We start from the raw sequence: 12,285 nt of genomic DNA on the forward strand, positions 1-12,285 counted from the left end.
CTGGGTATTTGAAAATAACCAGTTTACATAAGTGTAATATAACTTCCTTTTTTCTTTATTATTCTGTGTAGATATTAGCTATACGTTGCTGGCACTAATTGTGTGACTGTGTGATCACAGCTAACTTTTTCAATGCAGAAATGCACAAAATGCCGTTAGTGAATTTTTTCTTTGGGCATCATCTGCTGTGAGTTTTCCCTTTGGCTCAAAATAACATATCCCGTAAATACATTCTATCAATTCTCACTCAAACCTAACAGTTGTAATTTTTGTATGTCAAAGAGAATCTGAATGACTATTAAGCATACATTAGTATTACTAAGTCTATGGAGTGATAATGTACAAATAAGATTATCCTCTCTTGGATACGTACGTGAAAAGTAGTAAAAGAAAATACGTCAACTGTTTACCTCTATTTCTTCCTCTGTGAGTAAAGGTATATGGAGAACTCAGTGTGATATATTTCCTCTACAGCTTTAGAGCAATGAAGAAGCTTTAAGCTTACTGTGCGTTTGTTGCTCTTTTGCTGTATCAGCTGCTAATGCTAATTGCAAACGATCATGCCGCTCTGCTGTCTGCTGATTCCAGTGTGCCTATGTAGCACCTAAACCACATCAAACTTTCAACATAAAAGAGGTGGAGAGATTCCTATTCCTCAACGCTTTTTTCAATAGAACCATCAACATATTTCTGCTAGTTGAACCACAAGAGTTGCCAGTTGGATACAAAATGGAAAGGGAACAATGAAGTTCTTGAAAAACAAGGAAAAAACATCAATTCTCTAAACTGCACAATTTCTTCGGCAGTCCCACCTTGCAGAAATTGATCTGCAACATATTTTACAGTGATGGTGAAAAGAGTGAAGTAGAAACAGGGATCTTTCTTATGAAAAAATTGGTTGCTGTTGGCAAACCACAGCTAGCCAGAAATAATACTTTCAGAACCAAGCCTCAGCTGTAATGGATCAGTTTTGGATTGTAACACATCATGCTTCTCATATTTCATTTAAACCTAACACACCACCACCACAGCCCCGAACCAGTCATTTTCATGTGCTGCAGTCAATTAATCTCTTAAATCACTGCAATTTATTGAAAGAACTGCTATACAATCTTTAGAGAGTGAGTCCTGCTGGTCTATATGGTTTTACAGGAAAGGTCAGCCCCTTACACATCCTAAGGGAGTTAACAGTTTCTCTTCCTTCTCTCCCTGACTTACAAGCTCATTTTATGCCTAAAGGAGCACTTGAAGGCAGGAGAAGTTAGATTGTCAGATTTGTCATGACAGTACTTCACTTCCTCTACATTCTTGTGTGAAGCAAGGACACAGGAAAGAAAGGCCTCTTGCTTTCTCCCTTACTTGTTCTTTTGATCAAAGTACAAAGAACTGCAAGGCAATAAACTTATTAAGAGCACAGATATGAAATGCCTCATCGTACTGAACAGTAAGAGGAACAAATATTTGCTAAAGAACTTATATTCAGGACATAAAGATAGGAATAATGCAGGATAATCTAGTTCTCCATTTTAGTGGCAAAACACAATTAAGAAGTTGATTAAAACACTTGATTTCTAATTTGTGACTGGTGAAGAACATAGAAAACAACAACATTAGGCTTATCTTGGAAAACACAACAGAACAAGATAAATTGCCAAATGGAAAAGTACCCTGCTTTTAAATAAATATCTCCTTGGTTTAAGTCAAACACATCATAGCCTGGCTATCACAAGAACTAATCACAGGAGAGGCATGAACAGGGAGAAACATGTCTGCAAACACTATTAGAAGTCTGGCAGTATGGTTGAAGCTACTGCATCTAATTCAATCAGCCAGTCTGATTTCATCCTTCAATATTTGTTAGAGAAGAATAAACATACTAACGAAATGAGACCACCTTAGAACGGGGTGTATGCCTACACAGAGTTACAGAGACCATCACCTGTACTATGACCAACATAGGAATCAGGTTGCTGAGGCAAGCAAAAAACTGGAGCACTGAAAATGGTTTAGGGGAATTACATGGGACAGTGAAGCCAAAGAAGTCCAAGAGTAAGTAGAAAAATACAACTCACAGAGAACAAGTGAAAAAGATATATGTTCCTAAGAACGATACAAGTTGCTATTAGCCTCTGTACTATGCCAAAATGGAAAACCGTGACTAGGTATTAGCATATAGCACACAGGACTAATATTCTATTTTTTTTTCTTTTCTTACCCTACCAGCTTTCTTTTCACACAGAAAATAATAATAAATCATACTTCATAATGAACATTTGCAAAAGAAAAGCAGACAAGCATCACGAGATATTTTTTTTCCTACTAATTGAATGCAAAAGCCATTCAATCTGATAAAATTATATATGCACAGCAAAAAAGCCTTACTGCTGATAAAACTAGAAAGACAAGTGGCATAAACAACCTCTGAATGTCCAGGCTATACCATTCAGTGCACAGATCTAATACTTCCGTTTGAAAATTGGATTGACATAATAGACTATAACCATTGCAAATAACTCACTATGGCCCATCATGTAGATGGCCGCATATAACGATACAGCCGTTGTAGTCTGTAATGCTCTGTATCACTGAATTACATTTTCTTTAAGTAGAACTGACTTTCAGCAAATAGGATCAAAGGAGTTGTTACAATAAACTATGTCAAGACCCATTTTAGTAGTTCCCAGCCATACATTAACCCACTATCACAAGCTGAATTACTAAATTTCAGGAAAACTCAGATACATAAAGTACAGCAGCCACTTTTAAAAGGCAGCATTACTGAGCATGTATCATACAGATATCACTGTCCTATAAAGTTTCCAGTAAGAGAACATGTTCTTTCAGATGTCAGCTGCAGACAACTTAGTAGGTGGCTCTTGTATTAGTTAGATGTAATCATTACAGTAAACTACTAGTATGCACTTCTGAGAAGTTCATGTATTCTTTACAATTTCACTTCTATTTAAAATTATAATCTCTGCAAATAGACAAAAATGCTTTTTAAATCTTTAAATAAGTTAGCTAAACAAAGGAAGAAAAGGGTGCTTAATACGAAGCAACTAAAGAATTAGGCCTGATATTGCATTTACAGAAGAGTGGTCAGGTTAAGGGAGGTGAAGAAACACACTTGGACTTAGAGGGGAAAAATGCACATCCACCGTGAATGAGCACTGAACTTGTGCTCCACGCATAGTTCCTTTCCCCGAGTCTCAGAGGATCAAATACTATACATTGTTCAAGTGCATCAGCACTGGCAGAGAAAGACTTACAGTAGTTACAGATAAAAGATATACTTGAAGATGCATTTCAAGTGTAAGTTTCCTTTACATGTGGTAGCTATATTTGAAGCCAACAAAATGACTGTAAAGCATGTAAGACCTAACAAGATGGTTGTCTTGAGATAGCTAATCCCAGTGCATAAACTACTCATGCTATTAATGGAGAGTGAGGTAAATGCTGTCTAGGAATTCAAGAACAATTATAAATATCATGATATATAGATGCTATAATCAGTATATTGAGTGTGTATAAAACGTGTAAAACCCATATATAAAATTCTGCCTGCATCCTTATTTGAATACATCACTGTGACATCACATTCCATTTAGAACAGCATGCATTGCTGACAGCACAGACCTTGACCCTAGAGTCAGACCTCTTGCCTTGTAGGAGCCCAATTGCAATAGTTTGCAGTGAAGCTAAAAGGATAAATGAACTTTCTTTCAGTTGTATAATGGAGGGATGGATGAAGATGGATGTACATTTTCAGCCTGCCCATGCTTCTCAAACTGCTGTTATCTGACTTGCCACAGAAGAAAAGAAAAATGCTGCTTGTGCTGGCGCTTCCTATTTACCAGTGAGCAGAACTGCAGCTGTTTCCCGTGCCCGTACGAAGAAGACAAACCTTACCAGTGCTGCCACTGCTCATGTTCAGAGCACGCCAATTGCTGGTGGTGCTGCTGCTCTTGCTCAAATGACCCAGACTGCAAGTGCTGCTGCTGTGGTGGTGAGAATTCAGCATGTCAATACTATGCAAGCAAATGCGGCAGAAACTCTATCTGTGAACCACAACAGTCAACAGCACCAGAGACTGTTCAGTAAGTAGAATGAAGGGCTTTTAATTTCTTAGGTTTCTATTTTTTTAATTTTCATTACATCTTAATGGATGTCTTGGCTCATTGGAGATATTTCAAACCACAGCATATCATTCTTTTTTAGAAGCAGAAAAAAAGGCTTTTTTTTCCCCCCCTACCATTCTCTAGAGTGAGAAGAAGAAAAATAGCGTGGCTGGACATCTGGACAGAGAAGGTGGGAAGGAAAGCAATAGCAGCATAGATGCTAAACTGAAGCATGGCAGAAGGCCAGATTATAGTGTCCTAGAGTCAGGTGTACATCCTGAATAATGCTGCTCTTTGCCAAGGATATAGACAATAGTCAGAATCATTATAAAAGTAATACACTTCTTTATACAATAATGCCCACAGGCTTAGAGGAAAGCTAGGATAATCAAGATTTGAAAAGAACACAATCAGTTATTTTCTAAAATAAAATAATTATTCTAATTTTAATAAAAATACCCAAATTTTGATTCTCTCATATTAATTGCCAAAATTTTAATGACATAAGACTGCTACTAAGAATAATCTTCATTCATTTTAAAAATCAGAAATAATGAATGAGTGATTTTTTAACTGACTAAAATTCAGGATGCTCAAATGTAAATGTGGGTTGCTATCTTAAGTAGAAATGTCCTTAATAGTATTTCAAGTGGTGAATCATTTAGTTACACTACTTTCTTGAGGGAAAGTTCAATCTTGAAAATTCAAAAGAAAAACACTTTGACATTTATAACCTAAAGTTTTCATCAAAAAGAGAATTTTCAAAAAGGCTTAGAGAAGTTGTAAAAGAAAAATACTCTCTGAAACAAAATGAAGGTTTTTATAGGAATTGCAGAAAATGTGGGTTTTTTTCATTTCAGTTATTTCTGTGTTCTGTTTTAAAAACAAGCAAATGAGGAGGAGACAAAATACATTCCAGATTGCAGTAAATCAAAATGAATTCTGTTTTCTGAACACCAGCAGTAACTCAACAAATTCAGAGACTTGACAAGAGTAACGTTTCTGCCTACTCACATAGTTGGCAACAGCATTCAAATACAGTGAAATAGTTATGAAAATGAAAAGAAGAAAATGAATTCTTAGTATTGTTAATCCAATTGTTTAAATAAAATATCCAGTCAGAATAAAAGGATGGTTGGCAAGCAAGGCGGAACTGCTTATTTTATCATTCTATTTCTTAAATTGTACACTAATATTCTGCCTTATATTTTCATTTGTTTGCACCTTCTTTTCAATTTGATTTTCTTTAGGTCAAAAGATGTCACATCAAGATTAAGAACTAGAAATAATGCATGCATCAGTATACCAGAAAGGAAAGGCTCCAACCAGGCTTTTCGTGATCAGCTTGCCTGTCCACTGTGTAAACAGTTATTTCTCCAGCCGTTTATGCTGCCGTGCAATCACTGCATTTGTGAGAAATGTATATTAAAAAGCAAGACCAAAGCTGAAGCAACAGGAAACTATTATATCATCATCTGCCCAGTGTGTAACAAAGCTCATTGTCTCCCTTACACAAACAAAATTCAGCTGAGGAAGAATTACCTTAAAGCAAAACTAGCCAAGAAATACATGCGCAGACACGGCATCCTGAAATGGAGATTTGACCACAGTGTAAGACCAGTCTATTGTGAAACTTGCAGGGAGAGAAGAAGAGTGGCAACTAAAAGATGTAGAACATGTGGAATTAACATGTGCAGTGAATGCCTGCATTTATATCATACTGAGAGTGGTGCTCAAGACCACATTTTCACCAACACATGTCAAGAAGATAACGAACAGTGGGCATGCTTACTGCACTGCAACTCACACCTCTCTGAATACTGTCTGGATGACCACAAACTGATCTGTGGTTTCTGCAAGAATTCGCTGCACAATGATCATGAGACCATTCCCTTGGCAGCTGCATGTTCAAGACAGGCTGCTTCTCTCTCCAATACAATTGTAAAATTTAAACAAGGTTTGTATTTCAACTGCTTCTTACGCTTCCCTACACCTTCTCAGAAAAGATACTTGCACATACACTTGATGAGCCACATTAATTCTCTGCACATCACAGGAGGCAGAAAGGTGAACTGTTCCCACTGTGGGAATACAAAGGAAACAAGCCTTTAATTTCGTGGCACCATGAGCCAGACTCAAATATTACAGAACGAAGGATCTGTATGTGAGACAGGAACAGAAAAGCGCATCTAGGTATAGAAAACTCCATTCCGCACTGCGAGACCCAGTGTGAAACAACCACCAATTACATCTACATTTTTAAATCAGAAGTACATGCCTTTTTCCCTGCAGGCAAACTATGAATTGTCTCTCTTCAGTCAGTATCATGATTATGTCCATGCTGAATAGGAGGCAAGACAGCCCCATTGCTCTGAGGAACCACGGCAATGTCACTCGATTTATCTAAGACTTCATCCATGGCGACTGAGTGACTGTGCAGAGAGTGGGATTTTATGAATTTCCTTCAAATATTTTGATTTTTGCATGTAACACCACAAATGCTGGGGACAAATGAAGTTGCACAGAAAATAAAATTTAGAAAGGTAATAGTGAACCACACACAGTGAGAAACAACTGGAACCATTCAATTTGCATTTTCATGACAGTCTTAAAGTTCAAAAAACAAAATACAAAATATTTGTAGGGGATTCTGTAATGTGACATTGTTTCAAAATGTTAGCTGCACTCCAGCAAAATTTACTGTCAGCCTCTGGTGTTTTTGATTCTGTTCTCTCACAGTTCTCAATTTTTAGTGTCAGAAGAATAAATCATACCTTCATATAATGGCTATCAGAGGAATGTACTGTCAGCCACAGACATAATGAGGTCTATGCAGTCACATTTGCTACAATTATTTTAGCTTGCCACTGACATAGTGATTTCCAAAAATAATACAGAGCTGCTATAAATCAAGTTTGAGGATTTCCCATGTAATTAATTAAAAATCATCAAGCCCATCTTGGGGGACAACAAATAAGTAAGTGAAGGAATAATAATCAAGGAGCAATTAGCTACCTGACTTTCATACATACAAATATGAAAATTTTAACCCAAACAACTTCCCTTGGAGCTCCCTAGCAGAAGAGATGAGAGAAAAATAGTAAATTCTCACTTGTCCCACGTTCTACCAAACCTGAGATTTCTTTAAACTACAACCTATCATTCTGTCTCTCGTAACCACTATATTTTAATATGAAGTTGAAACTACTGACAGCAGGCTTGTTGTTTATTTTGTTTTTCAGCACGCCAAGGAGTTGATAATGATCTAATGGAAGTTATCCTGTTAAAAAATAATTTCCAGGCCTCCAAGGATCTCCAAAGGAAGGAGATCAGAAATGGATTCTTAAAACTACATACGGTGCTACATGAACAAGAAAAAGAGATGATGGAGTTGCTTGAAAACACTGAACTTAAAAAACAGAAAGACATTTCAGAATATGTAAATTATACATTCAGCCAGCTCTCATATATGGATGGCCTTATCCAGTATGCCGAAGAGGCTCTTAAGGAGGAAAGTCAAGTTGTATTTCTGCAATCTGCACATTGTTTGGTGAAAGAAATAGAAGATGCAATTCCTTCCATTTTCCAGCCTAGTCCACTTATCCGAGAAGATCCCTTAAGGAAACTGCAATTCAAATTTGATGAACTGTTTGCCATTTTACAGGGATTTTCACCATCCCTTTGTGAAACAAAACAGTTAGAAAGCAAAGCAGAAAAGTATCCCTGTTCTTTTAACCCAGAAATAATGGTTCCAAGGCATGTTTCAAGCGTTCATGAAGCCAAGCAATCAACAGTGCTCCAAAGCGCATCCTTAAATTCCTTGTTTGAATTAGGCATGCCAGATGAAAGCACTCTTGGGAAAACAAACTCTACACCTCCCCATCATTCTACAGAGAGTAATAAAATGTGTGAATTTTGGGATGCAGCTTGTGAAACCTCAAGAAAAGAAAAGAAATGTCAGATAGTTAACTTTCCAAGTTCAGAACCTATGGAAAAAGAATCATTCCCAGTGCCAGGACCTGTTGTTATATACCAGACTGTTGTTTACCCAAGGTCTGCCAAAGTAAGACACTAATACATTCTAAATATATGCAAATACTAACTATTACCATTATATTTGCAGGCTCTTAGGTTCAGAGTTTGAATAAATAAGACTACAATACCAAATACTTCATTTACATAGGAGAGAGTGCATTTCAAACTTGCCTTTAGAGATAAAATGAAGTATAAATTGAGTTGCATCACTTTCCTACTGAATTAAGTAAGGTTGTTATATTATTCTATATGTCATAAATATCTTACATGGAATGGTTCACTGCAGAAAGAAGTAGATGTACTAAGTTTGTATCTAAATATCTGTATGTCAGACCAAATAATTTGATCCTTGTTCTTGGCCTTCAAATGTGACTTCATATGTCTATCTAATTTTCCTCGCAATATATTAGAGGGAGTAACAAGAACAGGATGCCAGTTGCATAAGATCAAAAGGGCATCTTGCAAAGAACCAACTGCTGCCAGCCTTCAGTATTTTTACTGTGTTAGAAGACATTACTATGAAATTCCCAGGAGGGTGCTTATCTCTCAACATGTATTTTACAACTAGGTGGGAATTTCAGCTGCTTTGGCATTTAAAAATTAAAACCTGTTAATCTGGAGCCTTTCAAAAAAGGCAAACATGAAAATTAGCAAAAACAAAGAGTACATAATAGTGCACTACAGACTTTTTTTCTCTTCACAGATTTACTGGACTTGTCCTGTAGAAGATGTGGATTTCTTTGAGGTAGAATTTTATGAAGTTGTTGGTATTGGTCCTGATAACACTGTCCAGACGCAACTGGATGGCAAGCTAAGCAAAATACTACAACAGAACCTTGAGATACACAATCTGGATTCAAATACAGAATATCTTTTCAAAGTCCGTGCCGTCAATAAAAGTGGTCAAGGAGAATGGAGTGAGAGCTGTAAGGTATTGCATATTCTTCCAATATTTTATAGAGTCATATTAACATTCTTGCCTCCACACTTCGGTGTTTTTTTTCATCTATTTACAAAGAATACTACTTGAATGGAAAGATTACTATACATTTATCTAGGTAAGCAATGCTGATAGTTACACTAGATTTTGCCATACGTTGTTCATCCTAGCTGTAATCGCTTGTCCTGTGAAGAATGTTTCTCTTTTTTTTTCTAGCAGAGATTCTGTGTTGTGAGTCATCAGCCACGTGGTCATAAATATTAATATTACTTCATGTCTGAAACACCCTTTACACTGATCTCTCTGAATACATAGAATAAAAGCACGAAGAATCATATTTGAAAAAACTTTCATGCTAGAAAGAGAAGGCAATAACTAAGGGAGAGAGGAGCCAAACAAAAATTAACAATATTCTTTGACACCTATGGCCATGAGGCTCCTGTACCACGGTTTTAGAAGAGAAAGAAAAGTGTTGAAAAGGTAGAAGTTAAAAAGAGTAGGAAGGTTTTCAAAAAGGCATCAAAAGTTGAGACACTGAACTCAATTTAACATACTTTGGGCATCCCAAATTTCTTGCTGATATCATCTTTAGCTTTTCTTGCTGGAGAAAAAAAAAAAACAAACAAACCCCATTCTTGTTTCATGCCTTTTCCTTGATAAAATTTTACTAAAGGGTGTATTGAGGAGCTGTAGTGCATAAAAAAACATCCATTGCATAAGAAGGGTACGTGCCAGTCTAGGATTCCAACCACATTTTAAAGTGTTTTTTCTACGTCCATTGCGTGAAGTGCTGTTCCCTTCCAAGACTCTTGCCTCTTTTCACCTTTACAGAGTAAGAGTTTTGGACTTCGAAACAGCCTTCTGACATCCTACTTACTTGGCAAAGTCTAATGATAAATGATACCTTCTTAGACTGCTACGATTCCTACACTTAAAACACAGAGTATTTTTCTTTTTATCTGACATATTGATTCCTTCTTTTGAAAACTGTTCTTTCTTTAGGCAGCACAGTCATATTAATATCCCAGAGAAACACAAACTCACATAACATTTGTTGTAATTTACGGAAGAGTTCCACAGCAAACTGAAATGAAACAGAGTATATAACATACTTATATACATCTTTTCCTTTTAAAAAAATCAAACTGACAAAGTTGACGCCACGCCACTGGCACCCTGAAACACTGAATTCCACAAAACAGGTTATTCAAATATATTTTTGATATTTAACTTTTGGACCAGATTTCCTAAGTCTGCATGCAGGCTCCTAAGCAAAACAGAAAAATGTTATCTCTGTAATTTTAGGAGTGAGGGAACTCCTAAAATGTGGAAAGTACTTCTCTCTTCATAGTCCAGTGTCATGACCATTGGCCTACAGGTGAATCACAGCATCTTCAAAATCAGCTATTTGACAGTCTGTAAAACACTGTATCTGCATTACATGATCACAGAACCTGCTATGGTTGGCATTATGTCTTTACCTAAGTTCAACAAGTAAGAACGTGAGTGCTACTCATCAACAAGGCTGACTGATGATATAACCTCCTACTGCTACAGGAAGGGCTATAGGAAGTGCTTGAAGGTATCTCAAGTCTGTACAGGGCACACAGATGACACAAGATTTGGAAGATGCACTTCTGGAGTAGCAACTAGGAGGAAGGAAGGTTACCCTTGATCATTCAAGCTGGCACAAGATATTTATGATTCTGGCAACTAGATTCTAGTTTAAAATTTGATGGATGAAACTCTACCACACTTCCCTAGGTAACAAAATGCCAATATAGCAGATATTTTTGAGTAAGAGTTAAGGTTGTTGAAGACCCTGGATGAATGATGAAAACTGAAGGCTGCTTCATCAACCAAACTGCTGTATTTCAACTGCCCTATCAAACCATGCAAATCTGCACCACAAGGCAAGCAGAGTCCCCTCAGGATGAATTTTATGGCTCCATTAAAACTTCTCAACAGACTAGACAAAAATTAGTTGCCTCAGAGATGGAGGATTCAGCTGCTTCTGCCACAGGAGAAGGAATGAAAAGCACTAAGGAGGCAGTTAGAAAGCCAGGAAGTAAAAATGCTGGAACTCTGAAACTGCTGCTCCTGCTGCTCCTAGTACTGTCCCTCTGGGAAGGGCTGCACCCTACCCCACCCCTTCTACCTAATGACAGCAGGTACCCACAGTAGCCTGCCATGAATTCCAAGAGAATTCACATTATTTAACATGACTCTCAAGACTATCAACCACAGATACCATGATAATATGAATGGTTCTTTAGGTTAGGTTTGTTTGTTTTAACTTCTCATCGTACTCTAGTGAATGAAGCATTTGGAAGGAAACTTTTCAAAATTACCTTAGAAGCGAAATACAAAATTGGGCTTCTAAATCCTGTGATTGTATCTGAAAATCTTTCCCTAAATGACTAGCTGCCAGAACTTAATATTTTGCATTAATCAGTGAACAAAACACTATCAAATGTTTGCTGTTAGATAACTGCTCATCTTCAATGTAAGATTTTTAGAACAGTTCAATTTCCATTTCTTCTCAAATGTAAGTACTTAGACTTTCCAAAGATCAACATAGATTAAATGGGCTCTTGGCAGCTTTGAGAATGTGTCTGTAAATGGCAAGTTCTTTTGAAAACAGACACTAATTAAATCTGATTCCCCAAATACCAAATTCTGAAATTTAATATATTCTTGTATTTTACTTGCAGATAATTACTTCAGGTGAACACAAGATAATCCAAGACAGATGGAGGACTCAATAGTATGCAGGGTACTCATCAAACACTGAAGAGATAGACAACAAACAGGCAGGGTTTCCAGTTCAACAGCACCAAAAAGAATATGTGTATGCCTTCTTATGCAGTAACCCCTTTTCCACCAAAGTCATCACCCTGAGACCTAGGAGTCTTCAGACTTACTGCTTCCTGGTAAATAATACTAATAAAAATACATCCTTTTCATTATGTTTTCCTTTTATAAATGTAGCAATAAGGCCTAAAAACAAAAACAGCTATGCTTTACATAAAAATATAGTATAAAACTGATCGGTCTAGTTGAGTGCATTTCACTGTTTCAAAGATAGTTTCACAGTAAGGTAACATTACAATTATTATGACCTCTGAGGCCACTCAGTGCTGGTTCACAGAGAGCTGCAGGAGGCTATGCCAAGCTTTTTATACCTTTAAA

General features: G+C 36.8%; 1 protein-coding gene across 1 annotated transcript; it reads left to right on the top strand.

Annotated features, from left to right (window-relative positions):
• Positions 1-3,624: 3,624 nt before the first annotated feature.
• Positions 3,625-12,059, top strand: TRIM42 (tripartite motif containing 42). The gene is made up of 5 exons (XM_422632.8): positions 3,625-4,097; positions 5,369-6,075; positions 7,361-8,181; positions 8,857-9,084; positions 11,808-12,059. Exons 1-5 carry the CDS (start codon positions 3,742-3,744, stop codon positions 11,859-11,861), a joined length of 2,166 nt encoding a protein of 721 aa, XP_422632.5. The 5' UTR covers positions 3,625-3,741; the 3' UTR covers positions 11,862-12,059.
• Positions 12,060-12,285: the final 226 nt, after the last annotated feature.

This window comes from Gallus gallus, chromosome 9, assembly GCF_016699485.2.
Source record: "Gallus gallus isolate bGalGal1 chromosome 9, bGalGal1.mat.broiler.GRCg7b, whole genome shotgun sequence".
In the NCBI taxonomy this organism is placed as follows: Eukaryota; Metazoa; Chordata; class Aves; order Galliformes; family Phasianidae; genus Gallus; species Gallus gallus.

Coding starts and splice junctions, on each gene's coding strand:
- TRIM42 (XM_422632.8), top strand. CDS start 3,742: ATGGATGAAGATGGATGTACATTTTCAGCCTGCCCATGCTTCTCAAAC. Junction 4,098..5,368: donor ACAGCACCAGAGACTGTTCA/GTAAGTAGAATG, acceptor GATTTTCTTTAG/GTCAAAAGATGTCACATCAA. Junction 9,085..11,807: donor AATGGAGTGAGAGCTGTAAG/GTATTGCATATT, acceptor TTTTACTTGCAG/ATAATTACTTCAGGTGAACA.